The sequence below is a fragment of the Lampetra planeri genome, chromosome 27 (assembly GCF_965212315.1).
Source record: "Lampetra planeri chromosome 27, kcLamPlan1.2.h2, whole genome shotgun sequence".
Classification (NCBI taxonomy): Eukaryota; Metazoa; Chordata; class Hyperoartia; order Petromyzontiformes; family Petromyzontidae; genus Lampetra; species Lampetra planeri.
In genome coordinates this window covers 8,780,014-8,794,315 of record NC_136133.1, presented here as the reverse complement: position 1 = coordinate 8,794,315, position 14,302 = coordinate 8,780,014, and the positions used below count along the sequence as shown (strand labels likewise).

Here is a 14,302-nt window from a genome sequence, read left to right as displayed (position 1 = left end):
AATGTGACGTCACGTAAAAATGCGCAACTTTAAATAAATATAGACGACACGTTCTACTTAATTAAATAGACTGTTTTCTCCTACAACATCAGAGTGCAGCGGCACATTAAATACGCACTACAATGACAATAGTTTAATGCGATTTGAAGCATGTTTTATTTGGGGGGAGGGGGGCAGAGCTTTGTGACGTCATATTTGAGGGGGGTTCTGACTTTTTGTGACGCCGTGTGACGAAGGGGGGGAAGAGGTCAAAAATCGTCCAAAATCGCGTGACGTCATTTATGGACGGCCCCTTACATAAATAGAACGTCACGAAGCAGTCCCCCCCACCCCTTCGGAGCCGCCCCATTGCGGCTCTGGAGCCGTAAGGTTACTGACCCCCCCCCCGGCCCCCACCCCCCGGTAATGGCCATCACATGGGGGGGGGGGGGTTGAAGGGGGGGGGCTGCAGGGGGCTAAGGGTAGCAGGGGGAAGGGGGCATCAGCTGTTATCCCCAGCAGTGGCCGCCTTGCCAGGGACTCGGATGTCCGCGTGAATCGACTGCAGGGAGGAGAGGGAGGTGGAGGTGAGAGTTGGGGGGAGGTGTGGGTGGTTAGCGCGCACGGACAATGCCAGTGATAATTATCTAAACCGGTCCTGGGCCTCCCCCAGGTCGACTCGGCCTCAAACGAGTGCCTGGTTGCGGTGTGTATAAACATTGCCGCTGGGGAGACAAAGACGGCCGGGCTTGGTGCTAGCCACCCACCCCCTTGAGTGCCGTGCCGGCCTTCATAGGTACTGCTCGCAAACAGCACTTGCCCCAAGTCTGTTGAGGTTTCAAGGGGGGATCTTTATTTGTGGGAGATGATACCATGAGAGTGGCGGTTTGTTATCTTGGAAACGCTTCTCACAATCCCCTGCTGTACTCGGGAGTACGGAACGTAATCTGCAGGTTTACGTAATAATACAGAAGCATGGCAAGATAATGCATTGCGTGGTTTAAAAAAAAAATCTATATTGCCAAAAAATTAAAGAATATTCTGGTCAAAGAATTACATGAACAGACAAATTGAAAAGTTATAGCAATGTGAACTGAACCGTGACAGTCTTCTCGTGTCGTTACTGCAACCTCTTGTGACTTATTATACATCTTCAAAACTTCTTCCACCATTTAATACGTAAGCTTTCGCGACCAATATCATCCACAATACAGGTTTTTTTGGGGGGGGGTTAAATCGTGTAAATATACACGTCGTTAAACCCGCCACCATTCGTCCACCGTTCCAATTCAATGCTTATCTGTTGCACAGAAAAACCCCGTGTAGCCAGTCACCCAACTCGCTTCGGTGGTGGTGGTGGTGGTCGTGGACAGGAGCCCAGCCAGAAGCCAGCCAGCCAGCGAACTGGACGCATAGATAAACGTTATTCTTATTTTGTACAGCTGCTGGTGTAGATGCAGAGCAACAACTACAAGTTCACAGCGGAGTGTATCATCGTCCCGACAATGTCTCCCTACTCCGTATTTGCGGATCGGGGCAATCGCGCCGTGACACGTCGTCGTACGGGGGTCCGTTCTGGCCGACCGCAGTCGCACACCGACTGGAGAGTTTTACGTTTTCCATTCGTGCATCGGTTATCATCCGCATCCGTTGCCACGGTTTGCGCAGCCGATGCGGTTGAGGGTTGACGTCGATCGTAGCACGGCGATGACTGGAGGCGTTCGCGGCTTTAAGTGTGGGGGGGGGGGGGGTTCAGAGGGTGTCGTTGAGCGCGATGACGCTGGGGATGAAGTCGCTGAGCTCCACGAAGTCGGCGATGACGATGTTCACGCCCTGGGGGCCCGCGCGCTGCGACTTGAGCCACGCCACCAGGGTGGGCATGTTCCTGCGTCCACGGACGGACGGACCGACGGACGGACACGCGGAGAGTCGGGTCGACGGATAACCGGAGAGACGGACGCACGGGCCGAGAGACGACGGACAGACAGACGGGGAGGTGGACGGACGGACGACAAACAGACGGAGGAATGAATAGAAACAGGAATGGATAGAAACACGAATGCATATATACAGGAATGGATAGAAACAGGAATGGATAGAAACAGGAATGCATATATACAGGAATGGATAGAAACAGGAATGGATAGAAACAGGAATGCATATATACAGGAACGGATAGAAACAGGAATGGATAGAAACAGGAATGCATATATACAGGAATGGATAGAAACAGGAATGGATATATACTCAGACGGACGGATGGAAGGACACACACACAGATGGACATAAAACATGGATGGATGGAGAGAGAAACAGGCACATGTACTTTTTTTTTGGGGGGGGGGGGGGGGGTTAAATCGCGTAAATATAAAATGCGTCGTTAAACTCGTCACTATCTGACACAGCCAATAAGTAAGGTTTGTCACGTAAACAAAAGACGCAAACTCGTTACTACTTCAGCACACCGGTGTGTTGGAGAATAAACCCACAACAATCACGACCACTGTGATCCTATCAGGTGCAAAGACGGGGGGGGGGGGGAGTGGATTGATGAAGTCATACAAATTACAATGAGAATATTAATAGTTCGGGTTATGTTGAGAGGTGGACGGACGGAGGAAGGGATGTATCGACAGGTAGGTGAACAATCAGACGGACGGATGGAGGAATGGATGTATCGACAAGTAGGTGAGCAATCAGACGGACGGACGGAGGAATGGATGTATCGACAGGTAGGTGAGCAATCAGACGGACGGACACACACAGATGGACATAAAACATGCGGACGGACGGATGGAGAGACGGCCATACGTACAGACAGACACACAGACAGATGGACACACAGATAGACGTAGCTGCCAATAAACATGCAGGTAGACGGTAACACATTTAGACAGACACACGGATGTAGAGACAGGTCGGGGTGGTGATGTGGAGTGACGAGGTGCGGTGAGGCAGCATGGCTTGATGTGCGATCGAGCAACGCGATGGGTGACGATGTGAGTCCGAGCGGTCGTCTCGCATGGTACGATGATGTCACTGAACCTCGGGGGGGGGGGGGGGGGGCGTGCCACTTGCTGTGGCTCTGTGGTGTGGTGAGACCCTGTGGTGTGGCGAGACCCTGTGGTGTGGCGAGACCCTGTGGTGTGGCGTGACCCTGTGGTGTGGCGTAACCATGTGGTGTGGTGCGACTCTGCGTGTGCGATGTCAACGCCTGTGACGTCACGCACGGCTGCACGAGGCTTGCCCTGAGGCTGCCGTAGAGCAGCTTTAGGCCCGGGCGTGACGTGCTCGGCGTGAGCACGAGCTGAGCCACGCGGTAGGCCGCGTCGCTCGAAGGGCCCCGCACCGCCACCTCATCCAGGAAGGCGACCGCACGCTCCACGTCGTCCGTGTTGGGCCACGGCGAGCGGATCATCGTCAGGGGGCAGAGGTCCTCCTCGTCCAGGGCCCTCCCATCGTAGAATACGATGACCTGCAACGTTGCGTTTGTTTGTTGAGACAAAGATCCACCCCGCCCCCCCCCCCCCAGCGTAGAGGGTTAACAGACTCACTCACTCGTCATATCGCCCACTCGTGCAGGGGTGTCACGGTGACGAGATGTTGACTACCTTGCCTGGTATACAGGAGGTTGTGGGTTCGATCCCGAGCCTGACTCCTGCTGTATATTTGGAGTCTGCGTGTCTGTCGCTTGTCCCGTGGCTGCGTGGATTTTTCTCTGGGTCCTCCGGGTTTTCCCTCCATATTTAGAAACATGCGTTTATAACGTATTTGGCTGCTACGAATTTCGACGTGATAAGCCACTTCGTTGAGCTATCATTTGTCATAGCCGGGTCGCTTCTGAAAAAGAACTCCATAGTTCAGTGGGCGTTACCTTGTGATATAAAAAGTTAAAGTACAAAAAAAACCCAACCCCACTCAATTGTTCACTTACCTTTCATGTCTCCATGCTTACTCGTGCCCACCCACTCATTCACTCATTCACTCACTCATTCACCCATTCACTCACCCACTCATATCAACTACTCACTCTTCTATCCATTCACTCACCCACTTACCTACTCACTCATTCAGCCACTCACCTACTGACTCAGCTGCTCAGTCACCCATTCATTCACTCACTCAATCTACCCGCTCACCAACTCACCCACTCAATCAGGCAAACGAGACTCACCCCGATCATCTCGACGTCTCACCTGCAGGCTAAAAGGAAATACGCGCGACACTCACAAACGTGAACCTCACGGAGTGGACAAGACCCCCGGTGGGCCGAGTCGGGGAAACTGGCCAGGGCCCCGCGTTTTGGGGGGCCCCTGGGCTTTGACGTCACTGTGTCAGTGGTAATATTCCCGGTTTAGTTTGAAGGCGTCAGAGTGGCGGGATTTGCCCACCACGGTGGTGAGATGTTATCTCCCTCGCCTGGTATGCAGGGGGTCGTGGGTTTGATCTCGACCCTGACACCTGACTATTTGAGATCAACTTGGTGGAAACCCTCAGGCCTGACTGTTCGAGATCAACTTGGTGGAAACCATCGGGGCTGAAGATAGCCAAAGTAATCACGAGTGTGGCGGTTGTTATACTCGGCACTGTAAATACATTCCGTTAGAAATAAAGCTCTACTTTTACAAATATGAATGTCTCCAAGGGGCTCCTTTACACCTGTATATTTGGAGTTTGCATGTCCACGCTCCCCGTGGTGGCGTAGATTGTTCTCCGGGTCCCCCCGCTTTTTCCTCCCTCCACATTTAGAATCGACGTCACGTGTTTAGAATTTTTGAGCTGCCATGAATTTCCAAGTGAGAAGCCACAAAGTTGACGTCATTTGTGGAAAAGTCGCTTCTGAAAAAAGAGCTACATAACTTAGTGGGGCCTTACCTGGTAAAATAAAAATAAAATAGTTTAGTTTTAAATAGTTTTAGTTAAAAAAATCCGTAAACCATCGGGACATGGTTCTGTTGAGGAATACCTATTGACAAACAAAGCCTTAACAGTGCATTTGCTGGTTACCGAGCAGCAGTACCCACTGTGAAGTCGGGAACGACACACGGGGGGTGGGTGGGATGGTGTGGCCAACACCACTGCGCCTGGCCGCCATCATCTCCCAAAGTGGACGTGAGCCTTCCCTGGGAGGAAGCCAGGCCGTACGGCCCCCACCCCCCGCCCCTCGCACCTGTCGCCCACGCTCCCAAAGGGTGCGCAGGGAGGCGTCCGCGGCCTCCGAACGAGGGCAGATCCTGTGGAGGCCCAGGTGTCGTCGGAGCGCAGCGAGCACCAGGCGGTGGTGACGCTCGCCCAGGCCGTAGTGGTGCTTGAACTCGAGCAGCAGCACCTCGCGCGGGTGGGCCCTCGCGAAGGCGCCCACCTCCCGCAGGCCTCGCCACACGGGGCCCGCCAGGAGGCCGTGGGTGAAGTGCACGCCGACACCGCGGCCGCCGCCTCCCGCTGCTGCTGCGCCTCCGCCGCCGCCGTCGCCGCCATCACCACCACCACCTCGGCCTTCACTGTCTCTGGCCGTTCTGCCACTGCTGCCTCCAGCACCGGCTTCACTGTCGTCCCCATCTCCACCGCCGCCTCCACCTCCACTACCTCCACCGCCACCTCCACCGCCGCCTCCACCTCCACCACCTCCTGCGCCAGCGCCCCCTCCATCTCCAGGCTTATTGCTGCCTTCACCGTCGCCACCGCTGCCACCATCGTCGCCTCCGTTCCCACCTCCACCTCCGCCTCCTCCTACTCCACTCCCGCCGCGGCCGTCATCGTCGTTCCCATCATCGTCATCCTCCTCCTTCTCCTCGTCGCTATCATCACCGCAATCGTGGGCCGCCAGGCGCAGGTCGAGGTAGCGCACGCCGGCCTCCAGCTGCTCACGGAAAGTGAGGGCCTGCGTGACGGCCCAGCTCTGCACGGCGTAGCGAGGGACCGCTTCGCCCGCGGACCCCAGGAGGGACGCGGCGGTACCCAGGAGGTCGCGGATCTCCCCGGAGAGGTCGAGGCCCACCGGGGACTCGTGCGTGATGCCGAACGAGAAGGAATTGTGCGAGCCTTGCGGGGTTGGCGGGCGAGCGAGAGAGATCCAACAACGGTCATCTACATTGGGCCCCGTTCATGCATACAAATCCTTATTGGAAAATCTGCACTGTACAGTCTGTTCTCCTGTAACGCGGTGGTAGTTGCGTTCCTGAAGAACGCCGCATCATAGAAAAATTCGGGTCATAATAAATCATAAAGGGGTAATGCACAGTCCCCTGCGTAACTCAAGCCGAACAAAGACTGAGGCGCATGGGTAGCATCTAGAAGCAGCATTCAGCAGTGTCCCGCCTCGTGCGATGATGCTACGCCGAGGCGGCCGTACGACTGCTTATTCCTACTCGCGTGATGTAGTTCCGTTCACTCCATAGCGTTATATCCAATTGACATCAGCGTTGTAGCAAAAAATTGTTGACTAATACATTCATCGCGTTATATCCAATTCGCATTATGAAAACACGCGTTATAGGAGAACAGGCTGTATACTTACTTAGCAAATTCTTTATCCCCATTGTCAAACTCAAGAAACCTAAGGCGTCCATCTGATTTCCTTTTAACTATCCCAAGAACGATGATTGGAATGGGTGATAAAGCCTTTGCCGCTGCAGCACCAACACTTGGAACAACCCTTGCTTCCGCCCTTAACGTCATAAATCCTCCATCAAAAAAAGCATCCCGATGCAGAAGAATGGTGCTGGATACAGCCATATTTGCTAATTTTGTATCGACAGTTCGATTTGAAGTACTCTGTGTGTCGTCTTGGTATAGTTTGGGGCTGTTGTTGTTGTTTTGGTGTTTTGCCCCAAGCCTGCACAAATCGGCAGGCAAACATACACGTACGTGATTTGTATGTGTATACTTCAGGCCGCTGTGTGCCGCTGGCGTCACGGTCCCAAAATGAATTGGGGTAAAGCCACGAAGCAAACGTCGCCCCCTACTGCGAAACGGACCACAGACTGTGCCTGTGACACAGCAGCAGCAGCGCCTACCTTGACGATGATCGCCGTGCGCCATGAGGCCGATTGCACGGATACCAAATGGACTCTACGGTTATCTACGGTGTCAAAATTATAAAAAAAAACAGGAAAAGGATTCACAAATTGTGGCAATAATACAAAGGAGGCGTTACGCTGTTCAAACACCAACCAAATAGGCACCTATTGCAAAAGGGTCCCATCGATATAACTGCTCGACCCAAGCTCATGATGCTTTGATACTTGAATAACCATTGTGCTGTTCGCCTTCTGGTGTTGTTCTCCGGTCTAACACTGGTAGTGAGACAAAGCCATGCGTAGGCCGAACATCCGTACATTATTTATGAAAGGATGTTTGCATGTTTTACGACAAGCGCGTGTGGTTAATGCTTGATTTGATGCCTTGCAATAAGTGTGTCTATTCGCTGTTGTGACCATCTTAACACCTCCTGTACTATTGCCAGAAGGGGGTTAAAGCCTATTCTGTTTTCAGCAATATCATGTTCTTGCGCGTGGTGGTGACGATGATGACAACGGCAGCAGCAGCAATGATTTCGGAACCCAGATGCCGTCAATGTCTAGGCCTTATCTCAACGCAATTCATATAACGCCTTGACCAAGACGCTTTAAAGAGAATTAAGAATGCTACAGCGCGTGAATGTAATGGCGGAGATGGGGTGAATAAAATAGATCCGGGGAGGCAATGGGGGCAAATGTCTGCTGTTAGCCACGACGAGAGGGCTTCAGGAGACAGAGAGTTTGCGTAGCTATGCTGGTTGCTCCTCCTGCCTTGAAGGATTACAGACCACGGTGGTTTGCCGTCACGGTCGATAGTCCACCCAAACCAACCGCGTCGCGTGCCACAAAGCGCGGGCGTCGCCCTCACGACGAAAGCGAGTCGCGAGTTCGATCCGATCGGAATGGACACCTGGGATGGCCAGGTGCCGCAGCTTGACGTCGAGGAGGCGCTCCGGCAGGGAGCTCATCCAGTCTGCGTGCTTGACGGGGGCCGACTCTGCGAGGCGACGAAGGGTGGTGAGGTTAGGGGGGGGGGGGGCGGACGTTAGAGGAGTTCACTGCGTGACGGGGGTCTACATATGGCGCGGGACCTTCGGCTGCTCGGCCCGCGCCACTGCCGCCGCATGGGCCTCCACCAACGGGGAGTTGGTGTCCCACGTGGGGTTTCGTTCAGCAATCATCCGGCGCACGCGGCATGCGGGCACGGTTGTGCTACGTACGGTGCGAAAGAAGTTCGCCATAAGTGAATACACGGCGGCGGTAGCCGTGGTCGAAAATTATTATTAATCGAATTCAGCCGGATTTGCAGTGGGCTAACCGCTGCGCCACCGCTCCTCTTACACGCGCCTACAAAAGAAACATCGAATGCCCGGCCTTAACATGTGTAGGGGTGTTAGAGAGAGAGCCGTTATGCATGGCAGCTTATGGGAAACAAACACAGTGGGCGGGGCTACGTGAGTGCACGGGGGGGGGGTGCTCTCAACGACGTCCGCACCAGGCAGCCCGGGGCCCCACCCCTCAGCGGGGGTGGAGTATAAAGGGGGATGTGTCAGAGGGCTCGGGGCAGAATGTTAAAGCTAAACCAGTGAAGACCGAAGATCGTCTAGCTAGAGCCCTGGACTCCCCTGGGACGCCGCCCTTGTCAGGGCCGCGCAGGACCGAGCCAGCGGCGTGGTCCCGAGAACCAGAGCTAGTGCTCTGGGACTCCGGGTACCGTAGCCCGACTTACCAGTGTCGGGCCAGACAGCCTCCCCTAGCCCGTTAGTGGAGGACTAGGAGGTAGGTCAGAGATAGCTAGCAGTGTATTCCCAGCTAGCCGGGTGAGGGGGCCGATACCCCCTCTAGTATTGTATGTCCACAGTTGTGACTACTTGTACGGAATAAATACGTGTGCCTCACCAACGGTGTCCAAGAGTCATCAACGGTACTTCACATGTATAGCCAACAGTCAGGGATGTTAGCGAGCACCTATTCATGCCGGAGCGACCTCATACATACAACCATACAGAACACATACTAGTTCACACACTTTGGCAGACTCGCGTACACACAAAGACAAAGATCCCCCGTGTAGCCTTAACAGACTGTAGGGCAGTGGCGGCTCCTGCAAAATCTCTCAGGGGGGGCAAATGTCTGGATGATTGATAAGGATAAGGTCCACCCATGCAATGGATAAATTAACAGCTTAAACATGTAAAGGCAACTTCACTTCTTTAATATTAATGAAAAATAAAGTGACTCTTACAATACATCTTGTTTGTTTCTATACTCACTATTAAAACAAACCACTCAAGTTTATTTTATTAAAGATTCCACTAGGTGGCGACAAATTTTATTGTTGGATGAAACGTGCTTACGTATGATGACGTAAGCACGTATGCTGACGTAAGCACGCTAGGGCGAGCCCTCCCGGAAGCCATAGAGAATGCATTGCAGCGCCCCCGTTCGAAAAAAAACATCTTTGAATGTAAGTCTATGGGACCACTCGGGGCGATTCTCAGCTGGAGGGAAATCGCCCAAAAAGAGGCGGTACTCCACAGAACGTAGCATGACGCTGATTGGACTATATCCAGAGGCACAGTGACGGCTAGCGTGACTCTGTGGTTGAATGACATTGGTGGTGCGTCGCCCAATCGCCCTAATGAAGAAACCGCCCCTGCTGTAGGGGCAAGTGCTGTTAGCGAGCACCTATAAAGGCCGGCACGGCACACGAGGGGGTGGGTGGCCAGCACCACGCCCGACCGCCTTTGTCTGCCTAGTGGCGATGTTTACACATCGCACCAGGTACTCGTTTGAGGCTGAGTCGACCTAGGGGAGGCCCAGGACCGGTTCAGATAATCGTAACTGGGTGTTGGTGGCCGTGAGCCGGAATCGAACTCGGTTCGCCAGGTTCGTAGCGCAGCGCTAACCGCTACACCACCGCTCCCCACACGGGAACACACACACAGCCATATATACAGTAAACACACACCATACACACACACACCACACCACACACACACACCACACACACACCACACACACACACCACACACACACACCACACACACACACCACACACACCACACACACACCACACACACACACCACACACACCACACACACACAATACACCACACACACCACACAAACACACACACCACACACACACCACACACACAACACACACACACACCAAAACACACCACACTCACACACCACACACACACACAATACACCACACACACACCACACACACAACACACCACACACACACCACACACACACACCACACACACCACACAGATAGATACCACACACACAGCACACACACGAAACACACCACACCAAACACACACACCTCACACACACACCACACCAAACACACACACCTCACACACACACCACACCACCACACCACTCACACACACCACACACACCATACACACCACACAGACCACACCACACACAAACCGCACTGGGGACATGGCACCATCCGTAGGCAACCCCCAGCTCCGTCGCGATCACACAGTCTTGGTGGCCGTGTTAGCGAGCACCTCTTGAGGCCCGAAGAGTGCTCCCCATCGTGCGCCGCCCTGGGCCTCGCTCAGCCCCCCCCCCCGCACGTACTCACGATCTCTCTCGCTCTCTCTCTCACACACATCACACATCCACATCTCACACTCACACACATCCGCTTGCGTGTCCGGTGGGAGGAGCGGGGCGGAGGGGGAGCGGTGGCGCAGCGGTTAGCGCTGTTCGATACCCGCTCACGGCCAACACCGGTGACGATTGATCTGAACCGGTCCTGGGCCTCGCCTTAGGTCGACTCAGGCTGGTGCGGTGTGCGCTTCGCATCAGCACTGGGGAGACAAAGGTGGCCGGGCGTGGTGCTGGCCTTACCCCCATCCCCTCGCGTGCGGTCCCGGCCTTCGTTTAGGTGCCACTCGCTAATCGGCACTTGCCCCAACAGAACGTGAAGGCTAACCGGGGGATCTTTGTCCCGCGCCTCCGATTAGCACGGTTGGCTACGTACGGTGCGAAAGAAGTTCAACACACACACACTGAGATACAGAAAGAGAGGTAAATGCACAGCCCTGCAATGGCCTGCCCAAGCCCCTGCTGGTGGAAGGTGCTCGTTAGTCGATCGCCTTGCAGTTCGTGCGTATGTGGTGTGACCACGTGCATCCATTATTACATAATAGGTACCATCATCGTTACATAACAGTTACCATCGTTATTATTATCAGCAGCAGCAGCAGCAGCCGTGATCTGTTGTCGACTGCTGGATGAATGTTCAGAGAGAATGGAACAACTCCAAGCGGAAAAAAGCGTGCAAAGGAGCATGTAGAGCAGTGTGGTCTTCATAGCAAGGCCCCGAAGGGCCACTGGTTGAGACGTGGTGGCCTTTAGTGCGACTCGCAGCTCCCACCGACAACACACAACCAGCGGAGACCCCCCGATCATCATCGTGAGCTGCTGTCACAATGGTTTCAAATGGTGGAGCGTCCCCAGTGCCGGATGTTCCAAGTAGCAAACGTAGCTACAAATGCTACGGGCCCCGCACTTTCAAGGGCCCAGCGCTAAACGCTTTCAAGCTATCAATTCCGGTTCAGTGATGCTGCACTTGCTCTATTACTATAGTGCTATACTGCCTTCATACCGCCTTCAACTTTTATGAACGACTGGGTGTATAATGTTAGCGATCCGTCGCATGATCTGACTGTATAAAAAAAATGAAAAAAATACAATTACTTTACTATGCAGGTAAAAATTTGCGTGTTTAAAATTTTTTTTATTTAGCTTAATCCGGCACTGGGCGTCCCTGACGATGTCTTATGAGCGAAAGTGGCACCCCCCGCCGCTGAATATGAGTCAAGAACACTGCTGTAGAGATTCCACTGAGAGACGGGAAGAGGAGCTCGCGGGTTAGAGAACAGAAGCTAGACCAGGGGGGGGGCAGTGAGGGGGGGCAAACTAAATAATAAGATTAGTGGGAGCTGCTCATCCAGCAGTGGGTAGAGCGTGGCTTACACAGCTACCCGGCAACTCACCTTCCTGACCCATACTTCAATCCTTCCCGTACAGGTGACCGTGTGGCAGGCGATCTGTGTGGAACAGCGGGACTCGTGTTAATATCGCAGCGGTCCTCTGAAAAATTACGACATTTTCAGCCAACTGAATGAGCCGTCTTTAAAACCACGTGTGTTGAAACCGGTTGCACGTGGAGAAAACACACGCACGTGCAGTGGGGCAACGCTCTGTTCCCTACCGGTTTCCTCCCACATGCGGTGGCGATATGTTTACTACCTCGCCTGGTACACAGGAGGTCGTGGCTTCGATCCCGAGTCTGACGCCTGCTGCTGTATATTTAAACTTAAACTAAATAATTGTTTTTTTTATTTTACGAGGTTAGGCTCACTGAGCTAAATAGTTCGTTTTCAGCAGCGACCTGGCCACAAATGATCGGTCAGCGAAGTGGCTTATCACGTGCAAAATGTATAGCAGCCTTAACGAATGTTTTTAAATGTGGAATAATACACACGACCACGAGAGAGAGAGAGACATCCAAACTCCAAATATACAGCAGGCGTCAGGGTCTGGGTCGAACCCACGACATTCTGCATACCAGGCGAGGGAGTTAACATGCGTTTTTTTCTCCGGGTCCTCCGGGCTTTCCTTCCACATTTAGAATCAACAACGCGCGTTTAGAGTATTTGGCTGCTGCTATACATTTCCACGTGATAAGCCACTTCGTTGAGCTATCATTTGTGGCCAGGTCGCTTCTGAAAAAAAAAATCTAAATAACTCAACGGGCCTTAGCTGGTAAAATATAAATTGTTTTTAGTTTAGTGAAGAGGCAGTGTTGATGACGGTGATCGTGATGATGACGATAAATAGACATACTTATAAAGCGTTTAAACAAAACATGATTCGGAATATGTATTTATAATGGAGGAATCCGATGAGCTATAACGCTCCCCTTCACAGATGTTCAGTCGGGGCGGGTAAGAACGTAACAACAAACAATACAAAAACACGATAGGAGTGCAAAGGACAAGAAAGATCAATAAATCACCGAAAAAGATAAAAATAATAAAACAACCCCCTCCTACCAGGCTAAGCCCACTGAAGTACTAACATGGTGATGATGGTAGTGCTGCTGCTGCAGCTGGTGATTATGATGCACACGAGTGTGTGTTGTGTTCACGCTGCTGATGATGGTGTTGGTAATAATGGCGTTGCTGATGATAGCGTTGCCAATCATTACGTTGCTATTAATGATGATGGTGGTGATGGTGAGTGCTTGCTGCTGATGCTGCTGCTGATGATAAGACACAATCCGTTTGTGTTGGGGTTATGGTTGTTGTAGTGGTTAGCGCGACGAAACGAGTGACCCGACTTAGATTCCCAATTATCTGAACCTGTCCTGGGCCTCCCCTAAGTCGACTCAGCCACGAATGTGTAGCTGAAGCGGTGTGTAAAATCACCGCCACTGGGGAGACAAAGGCGATCGGGCGTGCTCATGGCCACCCATCCCCATGCGTACCATGCCCAGCCTTCATAGATGCTCTCTAAAAACACTTGCCCCAACAGTCTAGTAAGGCTATGCGGGGGATCTTTGTCTTTGGTTATTATTCTGCTGCTGATTATGCTTCTACGGTTGCCCTGATGCTGCTAATGATGCTGCTGCTGATGATGATGATGCTGATGATGATGCTGCTTCTGTTGCAGCTGATGATGATGATGATGGGTATTCAGCAGATTACCAGCGCTTGCTTGCATGCTCCACGCCTGGGCGATGTGCGACGCTGTGAGTTTAGCCCTGGTATATATACGCTGTGTATACACACACATGAGTGTGTGTCTGTATGTATGTGTGTGTGTATGTGTGTGCAATTATATATTTATATATGGGTCCGTCCCGTGACTTCCTGCCAGCTCCTGCCAGCGATCGTTCGTCGACACTTCACGTGACGGCCTCAAAGTTCAAAGTGCACCGAGCCTGGCACAAGCGATGTGGTCACGTCATCGCTACTTAGTGGCTTACGGCGGCTGTTGTTGGTGTGTGGTACGTATGTAGGGAAATAAAGGTGGCCGGGCTTGGTGCTGGCCACCTTGTGTGCCGTTCCGGCCTTCATAGGTGCTCGCTAACATGACTTGCCCCAAAAGTTTGTTAAGGCTATACGGGGGTTCTTTGTCTCTGCATGTATGTATGTGTGCAATGCACATTCACACAAAGACTAAGATCCCCCATGCAGCTTTCGGTTCCGCAAATTCTGGGTCTCGCTTCGCTTCGCGAGAGGATCTGGCGACTCGGACAT

General features: G+C 52.8%; 1 protein-coding gene across 2 annotated transcripts; it reads right to left on the bottom strand.

Annotated features, from left to right (window-relative positions):
* Positions 1-809: 809 nt before the first annotated feature.
* LOC144728134 (PI-PLC X domain-containing protein 3-like) lies at positions 810-13,817 on the bottom strand. 2 transcript variants are annotated; one of them, XM_078607446.1, is made up of 6 exons: positions 13,748-13,817; positions 12,032-12,085; positions 7,909-7,995; positions 5,150-6,021; positions 3,210-3,454; positions 810-1,864 (listed from the first exon to the last, which is right to left on the bottom strand). In XM_078607446.1, the coding sequence occupies exons 2-6, from the start codon at positions 12,042-12,044 to the stop codon at positions 1,732-1,734; spliced, it is 1,350 nt and encodes a 449-aa protein (XP_078463572.1). In that variant the 5' UTR covers positions 12,045-12,085; positions 13,748-13,817; the 3' UTR covers positions 810-1,731. The 2 variants fall into 2 exon arrangements, with proteins under 2 accessions (XP_078463572.1, XP_078463571.1); XM_078607445.1 differs by lacking the exons at positions 12,032-12,085; positions 13,748-13,817 and adding an exon at positions 10,535-10,728.
* Positions 13,818-14,302: the final 485 nt, after the last annotated feature.